Source organism: Telmatherina bonti (assembly GCF_933228915.1).
Source record: "Telmatherina bonti genome assembly, chromosome: 4".
Lineage (NCBI taxonomy): Eukaryota > Metazoa > Chordata > Actinopteri > Atheriniformes > Telmatherinidae > Telmatherina > Telmatherina bonti.
The window spans coordinates 17,140,621-17,162,144 of record NC_136622.1 but is presented as its reverse complement, the minus strand read 5'-3'; the positions used below and the strand labels follow the sequence as shown (position 1 = coordinate 17,162,144).

At 38.1% G+C, this 21,524-nt stretch overlaps 2 protein-coding genes across 2 annotated transcripts in view; both read right to left on the bottom strand.

The window, feature by feature from the left end:
• The window catches only part of prkar2aa (protein kinase, cAMP-dependent, regulatory, type II, alpha A), a 46,486-nt gene extending 44,377 nt beyond the window's left edge, over nt 1-2,109 (bottom strand). The window contains exons 1-2 of the mRNA XM_079238799.1: nt 1,512-2,109; nt 320-598 (exon numbers count right to left, since the gene is read on the bottom strand). Coding sequence (XP_079094925.1) covers nt 320-566 — 247 coding nt within the window. The 5' untranslated portion in view covers nt 567-598; nt 1,512-2,109. The remainder of the gene's footprint in view (nt 1-319; nt 599-1,511) is intronic.
• Nucleotides 2,110-6,787: 4,678 nt separating this feature from the next.
• mgll (monoglyceride lipase) overlaps nt 6,788-21,524 on the bottom strand; it is a 39,255-nt gene continuing 24,518 nt past the window's right edge. The window contains exons 5-8 of the mRNA XM_079239554.1: nt 16,144-16,254; nt 14,657-14,746; nt 11,172-11,387; nt 6,788-10,648 (exon numbers count right to left, since the gene is read on the bottom strand). Of these exons, the coding sequence (XP_079095680.1) occupies nt 10,517-10,648; nt 11,172-11,387; nt 14,657-14,746; nt 16,144-16,254 (549 nt within the window). The 3' untranslated portion in view covers nt 6,788-10,516. The remainder of the gene's footprint in view (nt 10,649-11,171; nt 11,388-14,656; nt 14,747-16,143; nt 16,255-21,524) is intronic.

The window sequence follows — 21,524 nt, the reverse complement described above, 5'->3', positions numbered from 1 at the left end:
TCACAGGCACACAGACAATGAAAATGAGGAAGACCAAGATTAGAAATGCACACAAGGACTGTCTTCTCAGAGTGTCAGCTCAGACACTCAGTATTAAAATATGGCAAGCATATCACATACTATAATAATCTCTCCCTCAGAAGGAGATGACAACTCTAGCCGAGGCTACAGGCCTCACATTGTCACTCTCTCCTCTCACTCAAACCTCTCACAAAGTCACACTCATACTGTAGTCTCTTTCATCATGTACAATTTCTCTCACACAAACATTTTCAACACAATAGCTGACAATCCTGACAATAACAAAACATCAACCTACGCTCAAAGTCAGAATCGTCATCTTCATCGTCATCTCCGTTGGACTCTGTTTGCATTGGCTCCCCGTCAAACATCACCCCCTTCCCAGGCTTGGCACCTGTGCTGGAGCCATCCTGACTTCTGGAGTCTCGCAAACGGGTGAAGTATTGTACAGCAAAATCCACCAGGTCTGACGGCCTTTGTCGTAACACCTCCACAGTGTAGCCCTGCAGCAATTCTGTCAATCCCACCGGTATCTCAATACTCATGGCTGTGTGACTCGGTGGTAAGGTTTATTTACCTAAAGAGAAAAAGAAAATTCGTCCATATTTATACCAGTGCAAAATTATCGGTATATACTGGTAGAAAATTAGTCCATATTTACACCGGTGCACAATTATCTGTATATACCGGTGGAAGCTGTTTAAATGTCCCTAACTGTTCATCTAAACAAATGTGACTCTTGTTATTTCAACACACTGGATGACTTAATGTTTCATAATGATGACAGCTCTGAATGACAACTGCGATGTTAAGGAAATAACTGATTTAAAGAGTAACAAGTTTGACACCTTGTAAAATATTACCCTGCCCTTAAAAAGCAATGCAGTAGAATAACGGAGATGGAGTTTTGTGTGACATTGTCAGTGAGTGGCAACTTTATCTAAGCTGAGCCGAGGTACACAGAGTTCTCAAAGCTGAACCGGGTAGATATGAGTTTTGCTAGGGGGTGGACACATTATCAGCAATACTGGCCGGGATTCAGAAACATTTCAGCTTCGTATCGTCAGAAAGTAAAGCTGTCAACTTGGTTGGGTGGTCGGCTGGAACTAGCTAGCAAAGCGGCTAATAAGCTAATCCTTGGGAGAAATAGTTGGTTTAGGTTGTTCGGGTTATAGATACAACCAACCCTAACTTATCAATTAGTGTTAGTTGGCAAGAAATGAATGCAACAACCGTAATGGAGCTCCAACTGAAGTGCTCTCCCACTTTCATCCCATCAGTCATTAGCTGCCATGCTAGCAACTGAACCACCTTCAAGGAAGCCCATACAGTTAGCTTACATTGTAGTATGGCGCACTGGCAGTATGTGCTAAGCCACAGACAAGAAGAAGCTGGCTGGATAAACATTGCTATGCAAGCGTTGCAAGTTGGACGAGGCTGGTAAGCCGGTTAACAAGCAACTTTCACGACACCAACTATGAGTCACTTACGTGTGATTCTTTCTCCCGGCTATGCTAGCCAGTCACCTCCTTCTCGGTGTCTTCCTTGTTCTCTCTTATTTCGCCTCTTCTTTTTAGCCAGTCTCTTTGCCAGTGTAGCGATCGTATCCCTCAACTGAAGATACTCGTCAAAAAGTCAAGCCAGCAATTTTATAGTAGCGGAACCCAACTTTACAAACCAACAAGGAGGATATTTTCTTTAGTCAGCCAGGTGTAAAAGGATGCTGGCTAAGTTCAGAGGGAGATAATATGCTCGACTTCACCGCTGCAGCCCGACGTCCACGCACTTGGTGAGGGTGGGACTTAATGTGGCCGTAAAGGAAAGAGCTGGATAACTGACAGGCTAAGTGGGTGACTTGCTTACTAGCTACTGCTAGTTATCTTTTGGCAACTCCGCTCCCAGCAACACACGAGTCAGCTGCTGCAGCGAGATGATCAAACCTACCGTTAGCTCGGGTTTAAACCGTTGCGCCACACTACCCTTAACTACAACAATCACAAAAAGAAAAAAAAAAACGTCGACAAAACCCTTTCAATCGCGAAAATCTTAAAGGAGGACGTATGACAACACGAAAAGCCTCCTAAATGAACCGAGGACAAGTTTACTCCCTCACGTCGAAGTAATCCTCAGTTTTTCACGCCCGAATGAAACGATGCTTCAGAAAGCGTGAGGAGGAGGTGGGATTATTCACTAAGTAGAAAACGTTGGATATTAATTGACAGAAATTTAAACAAATCAACAGATAATATTAGAATTGGACATCCAATTGGATGTAGTTCTAGAAATATAGGCGGGATTAAAGGCAGAACTATATTTGCTCATTATAGAGGGCCACACCCACAAAGGTAGCCTTGACAGCTTCATAGAGAAATATTGGATCATAATAAATAAATCGCATCGATTTGCGAGAAACCTTTGATATGTACGGAAATGAATTAATTCTGCAATGTGTATGGGGAATTATTAAAGCTGCCATCATTTCCTTAACATACTGTATATGTCAGTACTTCATGTACCCATTAAACCAGTTTTATCTGAGAGAATTCCTACACAGTTTCACTGCAGGGCCACTGATGTGTCCTTTTCCCTCCCCATTTTCATGTTATAGTTTCCTTTAATAAGATAAATCTACATTCATTTTTCCTAAAACTTAATCAAAGTCGACAGAGTTTACAGAGGTTGATTGAAAAGGCAGCCTTTTCACAGAGGTTTGCTCCAAACCACCACAATCTTTGCATGTTATCTCTTCTTCTCTTCTGTCACTGAGGTAAACCTGTTGCCATGGTCACAACCAGTCCTGATTAAATTTCTTGAATCGCTTCTCATTTGCTTAGGTCTTTGTTTTCAACAAACACCACGAAAAAATTTAAACCTCCTGGCTCCCCCTGCTGGGACAATAAATTGGACATAAAACAAATAATATACATCAGAAAAAAATGCTGACAGTAAATGGACAGATGCTTGGAGACTGAGGCCAAACCTAAATGGAAGAAATGCTTTTCAGTCATCAGTGGATCATACGACCAGATATATAAAGGTTATCATAAGACATTAAGAGCCTAGAGGGACTGAACTCAAAATAAACCACATCATCACATCATTCTGACAGGTTCAATGATGGAGGTTGATCACACTGCTGAAATCAATTAGCTTGTGAAACTAGCTGTCATGAATAATCACCTTTGTGTATATTTTGTGTACTCCCTGTGGGGGAGCATTTATTTTCAGAGGGATTTCCCTCTTGATCCACAAGAACAAGTGCAATTGCTGGTGTTTCCATAACTGAAAGAGACAGATTAATATCCATACAAGTATAGTGCATGTTTGGGTGCTGGTATTTCTAGGAGCATCACCGTTTTGGGAGCTGCTGCTAATGTGGTTCTGACTCTAAAAATGTCTCAGAGAGCTGCTAGCCTATATTTTCAGAGTGAATGGAGGAAAAGAAAGAAAATGGGACAGACAGGAACAGTAGTGAGTGTAATGAGGTTAACTTAAAGTGTCATTTTTTATTACCTTGTGTTTGAAACGTCTTAATCTTAGGAAACATGTGGACAGTTTTCTTTTTAACTTTGATAAGATGGAGATGTGAGCATGAATTACTTATGATTAAGAAAACATTGTGACTGTAAATCATTTACAGTGAAGAAGATTATATTACTTTCATTATTATTCCTCTCCTTTTCTCCTTTGCAGTCACTCATGGGGCCATTTCTTATATTTCATATAATTAAAAAACACTTTTAAGTCCACAATTATAATAAAAACATGCTTCAATTCATAATGAAGATTACTGCACTAATTATGCTGGCAATGAGAGGATGCCATAGAGATTTGGTATAACTCTGTATTTGGATGACAGTAAAGTGAAAGCAAAATTATGATAATGAACAGAAATCCTGTGTTCATTCATCTCATGGATGCCTGTGCAGCAGTTCTAAAAACACAACTTGAGCAATATGTTCAGAAAATGATACAGTCTTCAAGTTTTTTTTTTTTTTTTAAATCAATGCTGCCACCTACTGCCTCAAATGTGCTTTTCAATCTCTATAGCAATCAATACAGTTGCTTGGAAAATGTTTACTTCTTCAGTCAGTCTTTTGTTTGCTGCAAAACACCACATTAAACCAGGTCTTTCAAACCCATCAACTCCTGCCCTGTGTAACACTCTTCATTTCGTATCATCATTTTGTATGTTGATGTCACAATTACAATTTTAAAAACTTTTAAATGCAGTGGAAGGTTCAGAGGGAAATATTTGTCTTTAAGATCACACAGAACCACTGAACCCCCACTGTATCCTTCACACAGAGGAGAGATTCTGATGAAGAAGTTAAGGCAGCCTGAACAGTTAAACAGTCAGGTAGTTTATTCAGAAAGCGCATGGACATTATGAACAGTCTAGCAAGAAGTAGTTGACATTCAGAGATTCAAAATCAGTTTCATTATAATATTTTATGTACATCTTTTACAATGTTTTTTTCAGTATATGATCAATGCTGCTACTAAACTTATAAAGTAATTATGATGCATCAGTGAAAAGTAACAAAAACTCACAATTTTCAATACCTGAATTTGAGTTGAAGCAAGGTTTACAGAGCATTGACTTTAGTAGGTGGCTACTAAAATGGCATATTTGTCATCTGATGGATGAATAACAGCTCTGGATTATTCTTATAAATTGTCAATCAACAAGTTTGCTGTTCAATCAGATTAATATTTAACCTTACAAGGAAGACTCAACAATGTGAAGATGCAATAAAAACTGTGTAGGTCACGCATAGTCATGAACTGCCCATATGAACTAACATTTTAGTGATCTGGTTAAGTGTAGTAATGCATGATTGTGTTCAGGTTTGCTTGATACCCCATCATTTCATCACTTTTTTCCATGCAGTTTTTGATGTAGATTTAGGTGAAATGAACAATCAACATAAATGTCATCTTTTTCAGTTTTCTTGTCCAATTGATTTAATTACATTAAAATTGTTCCATTTCAGACTATGCAGACTTTTTCTAGTAACTTAAGTTGGCATTTCTTCATATAGTCTTTTCTGGCAAATGCACAGAAAACAAGCATGTTACAATCAGTGACACAATTATGAAGAAGCCATTTTCAGTCTTCACGTGGACCTGTGTAAAATTTTACTTAAAACTGCATTAACTCAAAAATAATGCAACTTTTAAAGACTTTAAACAAATACAGCAGTTTTGATAATTAAAAAAAAAGGAATCTACTCCTGGTTCTTGTTGCATTACACATTCATTTTCCAGTTTGGCACCCTGGGTAAGCAGTTTGCCAGTCCATCACATCACACATTCTTGATTTATCATCATTATATTATGTAAAATACTGTTTTGACTTCACTCATATGGGGCAAACTAACAGCTTATAAATTCATTGTACTATTTTTATAACAGCCTGAAAGCCTTTTTTTTTTTTTTTTTAAATTGTTAAGCATTTCTCAGAGTGTGTAAAACAAATAATGTTTAACATATCCAGGAGGTATTTTTGTGCTGTAGCTTGCATTAAAAGACTTAAAAGTACTGCTTTTTGACCTATAGTTGCTTATACTCATGTCTGCACATAAATTCAGACACAGACATAAATGGAAATAGACAACATAAGGAAGACAAGCAGAGTACTAGGCCAGACACAGAAACAGATGTGACAACAAATATCCAGATTGACCAAAAATAGCTCTGGTCAACACAGCTCTTCTTCAATTTGTTGATACACACAGATACAACTGCAAATTAATGCAAAATGCTCAATATACACATTCACTAGAATAATAAGGCACAAACAACACCAAAACAAACCCTTTACACAGCACATATAGTCACATATGTTTTAAAATATATGGACCTTTTTAAATTAATCACCGACTATAAGCGCTCTCAGAAAAAAAAGAAAAAGAAAACTGCAATTTTGTGCATAATGTAACAGATGGTTTTATGAAGTGTCAAAACTTCACAATAAAATTTGAATAAATTTTTTGAAGAAGACATTCAAGCAAAAGAAAAAAAAATTATACATAAAAAGACAAAACCCAAGACAACAATCTTGTGTAGAAAACACCACTTTGTTATTATAATCTTGTTTAAAACATCCAATTCAAAGCTCTGTGACAGCAAAAATGATGTTTTTGCAACAAGACATCATAGTTTTGTGTATGATTGAAATTGTCTCCATGCAAAATCTTCTCAGAAACATTGTAATTAATTTTTTTTTAGATTCAGGACTACATCAAAACAACAATGAGCCATTTTCCACACCAGACAGTGTTTCAAAGCCTCACAGGGATGAGTGACATAAGAGTGAAGATTTATGGAGTAATAAAAAAGGGCCTTGACATGGTGTCTTGTCTGTATATTCCAATTAGTGGGATTTTTTTTCTAAAAATACTCTAAAGAAGATAAATAAATTAATTTAATATTTCAAACAGGCATTAGAAATAATATGTAATTATACTGTACAGTGTATTACAATTGATTACAAGTAATAAATCACATTAGTCAACACTGATCAAACCAGTAAGATCTGAAGTGGTTTTGTTCCAAAATGCATCAGCAATCATAAAATTACATCTACACTTTTAAATCTCTTATTAACAGACACAGCTTGGATTATTTGTAATTTGCACATATAACTGGTGTTAATTTTTCTTTTGTTTGTTTGTTTTTCTACTGCATGTACAGCATTTTGGGAAAGACCTCTTCAGAACCAATTCCAGACTTGATTCATGCAACACTGCACTGAGTCTTTCCAGAACATTTTAATCTCATAAAACGGCAGAAAGACTGGCCTGTGCCCCTTCATCACATATAACAGTACTTTTCTTATAAACAGTCATAAAGTCAAAAATTTAAAAAAGAAACAAAGGCCCTATTGGCAAACCAGTTGGCCAGTCAAATTTGTCTTTGTTACAAAAGCTGCAGCCCACTTCAGATTCAGCTGTTTGCTGTCCTCATTATTGTCTCTCCCTTACTTAATATAGAACGTCTGTCCTAACTAAGAAGGCTCTCAACAGTCGAGTGGATTATCAGTTGTTAACTGAGCATACACGGCTATGTCTCAGTGTTGGAAATCTGCATGCAGTAAACATTAATGCAATTGAATCCTGGCATGGAAAAGGCTTTAAAAGCTGCAAGGAGTCCCAGATTGCATGCAGTTAAGGTGAATAGGAATGACATCTAGTGGAAAAATAGTGGATTTCTCATTAATTTTACTCACTTTCTTTCACTAAGACATGGAATGAATGGAAGGGGTACCCAAACACAAGAAAAGTAATGAATTCTTTTTGTCGTAGATGAAAACGGTGTGTTGTCAGTACAAACAGCAGAGCAGGCAGCTTCACATTCAGTATGCGCAGCTCTCATTTGCTGCAAGCTGGTGATGCCAATTATTTGCCCTCTTATATCTGCGCTCACACAAAAGGGAATGTTCAATGCAGAAAAATGAACAACCAACCCTGAAAGCGCAGGCACGTCTCCCATGCTTCATTTAGAATTAAAATGTGTTTTTATTGGGTGGTTTTAAGGAGAAGAAAAAAAAATGAGAGAGCTGTCATGGTTACCGTCTGGATCTCTATTCCCTTTCTTATCATCCCCTGTATCCCCATCTCTCTGTCTGACAGGTAAAGCTTTTGAAATCACGCTGCCAGAAGAAATCATTGCATTGTTGATGCTGTGCGGCAGGGATGCCATTAAGAGTCTGAATACAACTGAGACTGTGCAGCCATTATGTGTGCTGTGTCTGCTGCCGCCTAATCAAGGGTAGATTGTGTCTGAAGTGCTTGCAGTCCTGGTCAGGGTTAAGGGTCTCACTCCAGCTGGGAAGCATGAATACATTTTTTCATCTATATCTGCACACCTGGATGGAGTGAATTCTCCATGAATTCTGATATTTCTTCTTGAACAAGCTTGAAGAAATACAGATCTTTCAGTTCCTTTAACTTAGCCTGCGTCTTTTCTTTTATCCATTAAAAAATTTGCTTGCACACAGACAAGCACATTTTACAAATCACGCTGAGCACTTTAACCTGGGTGTGCTTCCACTGCTGATTTTTATTAAATCTATTTTTTAAATGATTAACTCAAACATTCCTGTGCAACTAGCCACAATCTACTGAGGAACCATGTTGGTCAAAACAATGTAAAAGCGAAATATAGCAGAATTTGATGGTGAGAAATTTTCATTATGCTCATTCACACAGAAGCATTTAGTATTTGTTTAAGTGGTAAATCTCTTCCTGAATGAGAAGCAGCTGCAAAGTCAGAGGACCAGAGGGAGGAAAACTTAACATAACAAAAGTGTATCATATAATCTATCGCTACTCTGATAGTTGGATATTGATGACAATGTGGGAGTTTAATATTACAAAATGTCTGATTCAGCAGCCTTATGTCATTAAAAAGGATGTGAAACACTGGTTACTACTTGCAACAGGAAAAAAAAGAAACCAAAACACCAGGGGCAGTGAAACATGGGAGAGACGGATTCAAGAGACAGAAAGCTGGAGAGGCAGACTGAAATTCATGTCATTCTATCTGTCTTGTTGGGGTCACCCTGGTGATTAAACATGAAAAAACGTCCAAAAAAAAGACCCTTGCTGTTGGATTGCTGCCATGGTCACACATGACTACTGGTCACCATGGATACCACACCATTACCCCCTCTGTTCTCTGCATGAGTCTCTTTGAACTCTAGGTTATTAAAATAAAATAAAAAAAATTAATTAGATTAAAAAAACATTTTCAAATTCGATTTGTATTCCAGTGGGCACACATGAATCCTGCAGATGTACAAACAACTGGCTGGTTTTAGATCTGAATTACCACTTTACAATCTTTGTCTCACTTACATGTTTGGTGCAACTTCAAAATTTTTCCCAGACTGCATGAAATGGAAAAGATTAAGTGGTCTCAACTGTTAATTACAGATTATGTGACAATAAGTAATGCTGAGTTCACTACATGTCTGTCTGGCTAATAATTAAGGATCTACTAAACATAAAAGTCACTGTGATATTATTGCTAACCGACTGAAACACACCTGCTCAATTCATGTATGACACACAGCTATTAGAGAAAGTCGAAAACAACAAAGACGAGATTTGTTCCACTACATTGAAGGTTCCTGCACTGGTAGCTATGTGGCATTAAGACCATTTCTAATATCAACTATCTATCCCCCAAAATGAGGGCATAATTACTATTCCAAAGCCTTCAGTAATTTATTTTTACATTGACACTTCTCTTACAATTTCCAGCTGGGCCATATTGATGTAGTTTCACCTTATTGGAAGTATAGCTCCAGAACAGTTGTAATAGTGACATCAACCTTGGCCTTTAAGGTCAGAGGGCAAAGAAAGTAGAAAACATTTGACCTTTTGGTCTCACACTCTATTTCCCACCTGCAGAGAGAGTGACAAGTGCCTCACCTGGTTAATTTGCTTCCCACACAGAAAAGTCAAGTATGGAAAATGATTGTTCACCCAGTAAATAACTGACAGTGACACAAGTCCTCGTTTGGCTCAAAAGGAAAAAATATCTCTTTATATAAAATATACCTTAAATATTCACTAGATTAGTAGAAAACCTTCCTGATAAATTATTATTGGGTTATATGTAACACTACACTTTAGACGTGCGTTAAGTACACTGCATCTTAATACAATGTAGCAGTACCAACCATCTGCTTTAGGCCAACCATCTGTCCTCAGACCAAACAAAAGAGACACGAGGAAGAAGCAGACTGGATTTGTTATTAATACAGAGTGCTTATGGTCAAAGTTTCTACGCCTTATTATGTCATTTGTAAAACTTTGCAATTAGGAAGGAGTTTGCAGAAGCCAAACAGATGGATCAGAGGAGCTACTCTCGAGCCATTCAACCCAGCACTGATCTGACAGCAGCTCAACAGGCGATGTCATCCACTTGTTCCTGACCTCTGACCTGCAGCTGAATGGCAGAATATAAATTAGTCCTATGTATATCAATAAGTTAATGTGTTGTATTTCATTGTTAGCACTTGAAACATCTGGCTTCTTTTGTAAATGAGGAGATGGAAAGGTCATTATTATTGCACTTAGAGCCTTAGTGTATTGTTACTTAAGCTGCACTACAGAGCAGCCCCATGGAGATGATGAAAAGTAACTGGATAAACCTGCTGGCTGGAGCACATGAGGCACATCCCTGATCAAAGGTTTTGCTGGGAAACTGACCGCTGCTGCTGAGTTTCTGGAAAAAAGAATTTCTGATGCTATTGATTGTTTAAAAACAGTGGTCTGTATGGTGAGCACACAAAAGATAAAGTCTATATTTGTTTTTTTTTTTGTAAAATAATGTCCATCTATAAGCTTGAGTTTGTCTCCCAGACAGGAGAGTGCAGTAGTATTGTTATGCCTCACAGGCTACAGGAAAGTGAGCAGGTCTGTTGGGACAGAGCTGGGAGTTTCCTTGGAGCGCTGACCCAGTTGTGCAAGTCACAAATCTACGAGCCTTTCTGTGCTGGCACAGTCGAATCGGGAAGGCGCTCTGAGATCCAGCTTGTCACATCTTTCAGCACGGACTCAGCTACATCAGGCAGGTCATGGTGTAGAGCATGAAAGCCTCCCTCATATACCTGAAATTTAGGAGTCAGAAAGATAAGATGAATGCAGCAACGAAGCAAAACTCTTTAAGATCTTACTTTGAAAACCAGTCAATCAGTCTAATGATTTTTTTTTTTCATACATGTGACAAAACAGTGCCTGACCCTCATGAGATTTACTTGATTATTTATGGTTGTCTCAAGGTGCTGCAGGGAAATAAAAAGCATCCACAGCACTCCTCTCTCATCATCTTTATCTCTCTTCTCATTTTCTTCTTTCCAGTATGTCCTGCCTTTAACTCTCATGTGACAAACTTTGATAATACAGTAAATGAAGTTCTTTAAAAACACACATTTTATGGATAAGAAATCTGTGGACAAACCAGTTTGTCCATCAGCATGTTGTCAGTCAGGATTCCGAAAGTGAAAAACACGTTGTTGTCATTTTAACAATGTATGTGCAACCAGACTGCAAGGAGTTAACTACAAATTCTCATTTAAAAATGATGACCCAAAAAAGGAAAAACTAAAATGAATTTAAATGATCACCACATACTTTGAATTTCTTGTCTGAACTGGCAGTTTTCTCGTGCATCATCATGGAGCCTCTTATATCACACAGCTTATCACTGTCACCGTGAAGGAGCAAAAAGGGCCAGGTGATGGACGGGATCTCCCTCTCGATCCGTTCTGCTGCCCCCATCAGCTGCATGCCGAATGACACCCGTAACCTGCCATGGTAGTTCAGCTCATCATTGTCGTATGCCTCCACCTGTCACAAGGCAGAGATGCAGGAGGGTGAGAGGATGAGCTTGTCAAATCTATCTCAAAGAAGCTGGGCTGACTGATATGAGTAGTTTTTCCTGCTACTCCTCATTATACAGTAGCCCTTCGGTGTATCTTCTTCCAGGTTTTGTTAACTTTTTGCCATGTCAGTATCCATCTCTCTTTGTCGTTTCTGTTGCCTCTGTTTTTCCAGTTAGTCAGTTGTTTGAGTTTTTGCTTTTATGAGTTTTGTTCCCAGAAAATCCTGCCTCGTTTCATGGTCCAGCATTTGGATCTTTACCCCTTTGCCTTTCACCAATGGATTATGATACAAATCTCTCTTGTCCCAGAGTACATTGAGGGGAGTGGGATATATTTACTGAGTATGCCTCACAATGCAATGCTGTGGACTGTGTCAGAAACACCAAAATATTCTGCCACTTCTAACTTCCTCAGTGGGAGATCAGTATACATGAAGTCACTGCACAGACGAGGTCTTGAAATTACTTGAAGGTTAATTCTGCCAGCTGATGCTAACAGTCTAAAAGGCCTTACACGACTACAAGGTAACATAGTCTTTCTGTGCTGCTTTTACATTAGTTTTAGATGCATTTAGTCTACACAACAGAGAAAATCTCTTTGGGGACTTGACAGATCCCAAGACATCTCATTTTACCCAGATGGATGCCATGCTTTATGTTTACTCTTTATTGTTACCAGCTTCTTCTGTGAACGGCAGAGAATGCACAAGACCGCCTTTAGGCCATGTTTCTATGTAGTTGGGATGAACATACAGGTGTTATTTGACCCCCAACAACTTTATCTAAGTGTTTTAGATTAGAACTTATTAGGGAAGTTTGATTTGACAGAATTTCGATCAAGTAAGTTTTTTTTTGGATTAACACAGTAATTTTTTTTTTTTTTTCAAGTGCCATGAAATATATGAACAAATTCATTTTCTTTCTGATTTTTGTTTTGCTTTGGAAGTCATTAAAACATTTATTTGTTTTATATAGCTCCCTTTTCTGCTTTGTCTCTCTTTTTTTTTGCTTTGGATCATGTTAAAATGCTGTTTGATCTATGGTATTGTTGTATTTTGCAGGTGATGAACACCAAATTTTTAACCAGTTTCTCAACACAAAACAACTAAACAAATAACACAAGCGCTGTCCATTAAAACTGTTTACAATTTTCCATAAACGTGAATTTCCAAACCAGACTTTTTTAAAATCCATAGCAGAAAAGATTGATATCTTTCAGACATGAGGTTTGAAGAGAAATTTTAACATGAAGCTTCTATATTTAAAAGGCAAAACATGCTCAGCAGCCAAATTTGGAATATAATTAAATGGAAGATTAGGTTTTTTGGGCAAAATGTGGTTAAAAAAAAAAGAGACAAAACTCCTGGGGAAACTGCACAAGCTGGGTACAAATGGGAGAAATAATTGTTAAGAGCCTAAAGCTGCTTTTTGGAAAAATAAAAAAAAAACTATGAGAGAAACCCAAAGATAGACATTAGTTTAAATCCGAACTGAGCAGTAATAGGCCCTCCCTGTTCCACTGAAAAGAAGCAAGAAATTCCATATTTGGTCTCACATACAGTAAATCCAACACCCAATCGTGTTTGTCCAGTTTCTGTGCAAACAAAGTTAGGGCCCTCCTCAACAGAAGTGGGTGGCTTCCTTAAATGTCAAAGAATAAAGAATAAATCTAAGATGAGCTGTGACACAACCTGACCTGTTCAATAGAGCAGCAGACAGTGAACCACCATCTTCCCATTTCCTGCTCATCAAAGAGTTCAGTGACCCCTACTGTTGTCAAACACTCATCATACAGGAAATCAGGTTAGAAATGTTAGAAATCTGTGTTTAGTGTCAGAGGAATTTAACAGCAAGGAATGAGAGACTAACCAAGTCATACATCTTCATTATGTGCTAAAAAAAAAAAACACACCCAGCAGAAGATTACTTTGTTTTTGTTTTTTTTTGCATTATATAAGTTTAGTGCTTTTATTGTCAGTGTTCAGACTAGCTGATGCCACAGAACAATAGCATTTTTTCTCCAGAAAGACAGCAAATCAGGCTCTAACAGCTTTTTGATTTTATATTTTGACAAGTACCCTATGCATATGATACAGGGATCAAACAACTTTACCTTGATTTTAACGTTTTACAGAACCCTTAAGTGTCTGTTAATAACTTGCCCCATGACATCTTGGCTCTAATAAGCTTGCTTTCAAGTCTCCCTGTAAAAGATCCCACATCTATATGGCCTAATTAGTTGGATTACCTTTCTCTGATTATTGTGCTAGTTCACCAATGAGTGTCATCCCTGAGGGCTCATTCATTCATTTATATGCAATCTGAGGTTGGATGAGCCTCAGCCATCAAGCTACTGTCCACAAAAAGCTGCTTGTGTTTTCCTTTTGAAATTTAGTAAAGCTCACCAGTAGTGGCGACAAATCATTTACTAGAAACGAGTAGCCATTAATAATTCCAGGATTTCAATAATGTGCTTTTAAGTTTGTAATCTTGCCAGACTCCTTAAAAAGATAAATGGTATATGGATAAATCAGACTTTTTGAAATAATCAATTGGTGAAGAAAAACTAAATTGACCAATTCCAATTTTTTATGTTCTTCTGACAACTCTCATTTTTCCCTCATTTCCAACTTAAGGAATCAAAGAGTCATGATGTTTAGGGTGGAATCCAATTCCTGCTCATAGTGAATAAAAAAGTATTCTACAGCAAAAGAATAAACCAAAGATCTGGTTTTCCTTTGTGTCAATTTACTGTTGCACCTGGAAGAATGCCCCCCCACCTGCAGAATGCAGAAGTAGCAGGATGTAGCAGAAGTGCCTGAGCACATGCATGCAATCATGCACATCTGTTCACAAGATCACGGATGCTGATAAAGTTGCGAGAATGTCATTGCTTGTCTAATGTTGTCTCGCCTGTGGTTAACTCGCACTGTTACACAAGAAATGTGGGCGGCTAAAGTCAAGTCATCTTGTTTATGGTTACAAATACTACAACACAATCCAACAATGTGCTTTTTGGAAAAAAATTCAAAGTACTTGGCACAAGGTGGTCTTCATCCTGGGATTGTCCAGAATCATGTGCGTGACTTCTCACACATGTACACGTAAGAACACTCATCTGTCCCCCTGAGACCTCGCAAAGTCTTTTCTGCAACATCCGTACCTGATATTTCAATCCCAGACAACAATACAGCAGATCAACCCTGTCACGCACGCACCAGCATCTGCTTCTCACCTGCTTTTTGTCCCGTGAGACCCATTTGGACTCAATGGAGCCCAGAGAAAGGCTGGGCAGCATATGGCTCAAGAGCTTTGCTACAAAAACCTGAAAACAGAGGAAAAAACAACACTCAGGAAAGATTTTAGCTTACCTTTTACAAACCATCTTTGTGAGAAATGTCTTTGCCTCAGTTCATATATAGACACACTTGTATCAGCAATATAAGACACATCTGACACTGTTCAAATACAGATCAGTGCTGGACACATACTTGACCTACAAACCCAACTCTAATGAAGGTGGGACGTTGTGTAAAATATAAATACACCAGAATAAAATGATTTGCAAATCCTTTTCTACATTTCTTCAATTGAATACACTGCTAAGACAAGACATTTAATGTTTAGGCCAATAAACTTGATAGTTTTTGTTTTTTATTCTCTTTTTTGTTGCAAATATTCACTCATTTTGAATGTGGTGCAACTTGTTCCAAAAAAGCTGGGACAGGCCGACGTCTACCACTGTGCTGTTTCACCTTTTCAGCATTAATAGTGCCTTCACAGACATGCAGGTTAGCCATGCCATGGGCAATAACACACTTTGTGCTCCTCTTAGGCCCAAAGGACACAACGTCCATGATTTCCTAAAACAATTTGAAATGTTGACTTATCAAACTACAAACTATTATACTTTTCCACTTTGCGTCAGTCCAGTTCAGATGAGCTCATGCCCATAAAATCTGGTGGTGATTCTGGTAGTTGTTGATGTATAGCTTTTGCTTTGCATGGTCGTGTTTTAACTTGTGCTTGTAGATGTAGCAACGAACTTTGTTAAAGGTTTTCAATGGTGTTCCTGTGAGCACGTGGTAATATCCTTTACACAATAATGTTGGTTTTTAATACAGTGCTGCCTGAGGGGTTAATAGTCACAAGCATTCAATGTTGGTTTTCAGCCTTGCTGCTTACAAGATTTCTCCTGATTCAGATTTGCTTGTGCAGTTGTTCATAAAGTGGTGATCTCCGTGCCATCCTTGCTTGTGAATGCCTGAGCATTTCTGGGAGGCTCCTATTATACTCAATCATGGCACTCACCTTTTTCCAGTTAAGCTGTTTACCTGTGAAATATTCCAATCAGGTGTTTTTTGAGCCTTCCTCAGCTTTCACAATGCTCTGTTGTCCCTGTCCCAGCTTTTTTGGAATGCAGGCGCGAAATTCAAAATGGGTTGATATGAGAAAAAGGGAAACTCTTGTTTTGTAGGGTATTCATCTGAAGCTGGGAATGATTTGCAAATCACTGTATTCTCTTCTTTTAGTACTTATGTTTTATCATTTTTAAATCAGAGGTTTATTCAACATCCCAGCTTCATTTGAATTAGGGTTGTAAAAAACAACAACAAAAAACAAATTACCAGACAGTATTACCATCCATAGCAAGACATGAAAGAAAAAGAACAGAAAGGCGAGTGCATCAGCTTAGAGAGGCATTGGACAGTCAAGTGGTACCTTGAATGGTGTTGCAGATTCTGGGTTCATCTGGACCATTGGAGCTATCAGAACAACTCCAGCAAAATCATTTGGTCTTTCACAGGCTGTCAGGATTGAGATAGCACCACCCTTAGGAGAAAAAAAAAAACACAGATTATGTAAGGATATGTAAAGTGTAATTTGTGTCATATTAATTTTTTTTTTCCAGAAAGGCATCAAATTCATTATTAATGCTGAACATCTGATTTAGGATTCAACATCAACATCCCTTGAAGTCTCTGCTCTGGGTAGAGCTATATTTACCATGTATTAAGTATCAATCTGATCAGGGCCGGATTAAAAATGCACAGGCCCCTGGGCCCAGAGTGTTCCAGGGGCACCCTTCCTTACTGCAACATTGTGAAAACTGTGAGATACACTGTGAAACGACATTTCTAACATCTCTCAGCCAATGGTACCAATAGCAATGCACTAGACACTGAGGTGTAACTATCTGGTTTTTTATGTACATTTTGTTTCTTGTCCAAACTGCTGGTGTTTGCCCAATGTGGGCCCCACATGGGCCCCAAGTGGGAGTGGGCCCCTGGGCCTGTGCCCTTAATGTCCATTGGATCTGATACTATGTATGTGTGCTAGGTATCCATATAAGTGTTCAGAACTCGATACCAAAGAAATAGGGCTGTCAAATTTAACATGTTAATGCAAAGTCTGTGGAATTTTTATGAACATAGTTATACTAAAACAAAGTTATTTCTCACACCATATAAAAAATCTGAATTTGGCATTATCTCACTGAGCGATAACATATTTTAATATAATTTAAAAACTAAATTAAGAAAAAATCTTTCTTAAGTTTCTGACAGTTTTCAGGCCTTACATTTAGAATTTTTGTTATGGGGTGTTCAGAAAAATTGTTATTATGGGTGTTAAAAAATCCAACTTTGGCATTATCTCAGCTAGAGATGCAGGATGACCCATTTGATATATCACACAATTTACCACTCAGTTATTGCATCTGACACCTGGGTTCACACTCTTTACCAGTGAACTGTAATGGGATTTATTAGTACTCATATTGGTACGAGGTATCAGCAAGTACTAATATGAAAGTATTTGTATTTGTACTCTGAAAGAATGTGACACCCCTAGTTTCGGAAAAGAATTAAAGCTACTGAAAATACTGTTATTTCAGGTAACTTGTGACTGACATGGCTTTTGTTTTGGTTACGAAAACAATTAAACATTTACATGATGTGCCACCTTGATTTAGAAAAAAAATAGGACTCAAACCATTTCTAACATTTAGTTTAGGCTACTGGGCTTCCATATTCCCAATGATATATCTCAGCAGTCTCATACTGCAGATGCTGCAAGGTCACGTTTTTCCTTTGGAGCTGTCAAGACAGTAGCTTCTTTGTATTTGCAAGCACATGTGAGACATAACATGCCCAAGTTCTTACTTTACATTGACATGACCAATTCCACTGACATATTATAATACAACGCAATACTGGTAAAAAAAAAAAAAAAAAAAAACCCACTGAAAAAGGCACAAAGGAAAGAGTGACAAATATTAATTTGAAATTAAAGTTATTTAAATAAAAGCAACTTTTTTCAAATTGCATATTTGCAAAGATTTTCTCATCAATGGAAAGCTGACGTGATATTCTTCATGTCTTGGCAAGTAGGTGAGAGGTTATGATGCGATGATCAGTGGGAAAAGTACTCAGAGGTCACGGCTAACATAAAACAATCCATCTTTTGTTTAGCTGGGCGTGACTTTCCACCCGGCTCTTTTGTTACCCTTACTCTGCACAGACTGCGGGAGAAGTGTGCATGTAAAGGCACAACCCCTCAGAGCACAATGTGTACTATGACTGCAATGAACATGAGCACAAAGCCACACCGCGGTGTCCATGTTGACTTTTCAGGCAGACCTAACACTTCTATTCGTCTGTGCGTTACCATCAGTCATATCGTATTCAAATTCTGTTTAGTATGCCAATGAAGTAGTCAGTTTGTACCAGTGTGTGGTCTAGCAGCATCATAAATCTGCTTTTTGCACCAATGGAAAGATTTCTCTGTGGTGTCTTTGTCATGGTTTTGTCTGAATTATAATAAACACACAAATAAATCAGTTCCCATCCATTAGATTTTCCGATCAACCACATAGAGTGGATTTTTGCATTATGATTCTAATACTGTAATGTTGGGTCATGATAATTAGCAACTCCACAGTGGCAAGGACTCAAATCTATGTGCCTTTGCTTTCACATGGTTCTTTTTCCTTTGTGCAACAACAGAAGGACATACACACATACACACACACAAACAGAGGTATTCTGCTTGGGTGAATCCACCCTCTTCTCTCCTTCTCTTTGAGGCAACTAATTGGCTTCAACTTAGTTTATGTGAGCACTCTTTGTCAACTGTGTGAATATTCATCAGCTTGGACCACATGACAGGCCCCACTGCATGAAAAAAGGCACTACAGGAAGACAGAACATTTCCCACCAGAAAACGTCAGTTTCTAAAGAGAAAAACACACTCAAACTGCTGCTTACTAACACACACACACACACACACACACACACACACACACACACACACACACACACACACACACACACACACACACACACACACTGAATAAAAGCCTTGCTACGTAGCTTACTTTTTTTCTTTTTTGGCATGTCTGTGCCTCAACGTCTTGAAATGAAAAGCTTACAAAGACGTAATCTTATGAGAACGCAACAACATGTCTGCACGGACACAGAAAATTCCATCTATCAAAGGGTGAAAATTTGTTGGCTGAAGGAATCTATGCAGACAAGACAGGCTCAAAATAGCTGATTCTTGACCTGTATTTTTGAAAAATGACTTATTTTGTCCATTGGTGTGCACTGACCAAGTCAATAGAGAAGGCAAGAGAAGGATTATTGAGACAGTGAAGCTCTTTCAGATGCTGATGAGCAGCAGCCTTATACTTTCTGTGCCTCAACTTTGTTTGAAGGGATGAATGCTGTTATTGTCCAGATACTCTGACACAAGGAGAAGGACTTGAGCTGTCATAAATTGCCTGTGGACCTAACTTGCAGACATTTGCTATAAAGCTAAATAGACCTAAAGAGAGGATAATTTGGCATTATATTAACTAAATAGCTAGTGCATGGGCATTATGCAAGGACTGAAATGTGTCAATTATCGTTTCATTTCAGTTCATATTATGTATTCACCAGAGAATAAACAGGATTAAGCAGTTAGTATTGAAAGAAATATGGCATTGTATAAAGCAAATCAAATTGGGGTTTAGTATGGAGAGCTAAATGTGTAAAACAGAGAGAGAGACAGAGAGAGACAGAGAGATGGAGGGCTAAAAAGCGAGTGAATAGACCCTAAACAGGGATGAACCGTTACATAAAAAGCTGGCACTTAGGAAGTAGGACAAATGAACTTCAGCCAGAAATACTATCGGAAAAGAAAAGAAAAGAGGAAGAGTAAGAGGAAGCCAAAGCTTCAGGCATTTGTCAGCATTCCCATGAGCGCACACAAAACCAGAAAAACTACTGAAATTCACTGGAGTGTGCTTCATCATGTCAATGTAGGAAAAGCAAAAAAAGTTAAGAGTTGTGTGTTTGAAGAAGATTGTAGAGGTTTGTAGTTTTTCAGTACTTTCAAAATGTATGTTGTATAACATAACATAAATATTTACATTTTCTTGAAATAAATTCATGGCACATTAATATGAAGTGACTTTTTGTATGTTTCCTAAAATTTACTGGCCACATTGTCCTCCAACATGCCACAACAGAACCTAAACCTCCAGATTTATGGATGACATCAAAGCAAGAGTCTGAACTCTTCTGCTTTACCGTTGGCCTCCGATTCACTGTTGTGTCTTATGTTAGAGAATAACAAGCTACATCAGAATGTAACATATTTAAATGACAAAAAATGACATGTTACACATATGTAATTGTAATAAGTATTGTTTACAGAAAGGTATTCTGTTTTTACAGCTAGAGGTTGCCTTTTTATCAAGTGGCAACCTCTGGCGGTAAAAAGCGAAGCCTATGTGGAAGTGCATAAAACTGCAGTTCCTCCTTCATCCATTAGGGGGCTGTCTGCAAAACAGAGCAAATCCCCATAGACTCCCATGTTAAACTTCACAGCAGAAATAAACATGTTTACAGCCGGGTTTAAAAATCCAATTTCCATTTAATAGGTCAGGTTTACCTTCATGACAACCGTGTGGGGGATTGAATTTTTTTCTAACTTGCCAGTTTAAAAGTAATTTAATCTAGAATTTTGGTATATTTAGGGGTGTGTCCTTTTGACTGACAGGTACCCGATTTCCCGCTTCAAGTAAGAAGAACGCACAACAACCGCGTTTTTTTAGCCGGTTAACAACGTGACTTAGCTTTAGCCCGCTTACCTCCGTTAGCTGGTTAGCTCCTGTTATATACGGGTTAGCTCAGTTAGCTCTTAATTACAGGCAGTTCGCTTGATGTCAATCATCCATCATGACACTCACAGCCCCCCTTCTCAGCTCTACCTCTTTGCCCATATTTGTATTTTCCGGGAGAGACGACACGCATGCCCCTGCCAGGACGTCGATGGCAGGAACCACCCACCGAGCTTTAATTCAGCTTTTCAGAAACCTATGGGTGACGTCCCTCCATGTCTCTTGATATACAGTCTATGAGAAATATGCGATTCAGTTACTTTTTCTATTCCAGATTACGGTAATATAATACACAGAGTGATCCATGAAAAGCTTTAGAGGTATCACAGTCTGGAATAAAGGGCCATATAAACCACAACACCACCTTTGCTATCCTGAACCCTGCTGTTAACATGGTGGGAGGAAGATTTAAACTAAAAGAAACTTAAAGAAACTCTTACAATATTATAACCCACTTAGAATACATGAAAACTCAATTTAATTTTTTGTTGAAATCAAAGCATTATTTCACAACTTTTAGACTTAAACTATTAATAATTTAAATATTCTTAGCAAGAAGGAATAAACCACTCTTTTAATTTTATTTTTTGGATTGGACAAAAAGCTTTTGTTGGAACAGGCACTGAGTGTAAACTTGACTGAACTGTAAATACATTGTGGCTGAATCCTGCTTACTGAATAGGAATCTCCTCAGGATGTTATCTCAAAGCAGCACATACAGTAAAATCCACAAGAGGTTGATTGTCTTGTCGTTTTTGCGTCATTCAGGCCCCTTTAACCAAAGACATACAAACAGAGGAGCAAAGGAACAGGCTAATGGAAACAGGATGCAGCGTTACAACGCAGGGAAGGCATGAAATGAAGCCTGTAAAAACACACTAATGCAACATTTTATTTAGGCCATGTTTCCCACTGAGACTAGGATTTTGTGCTG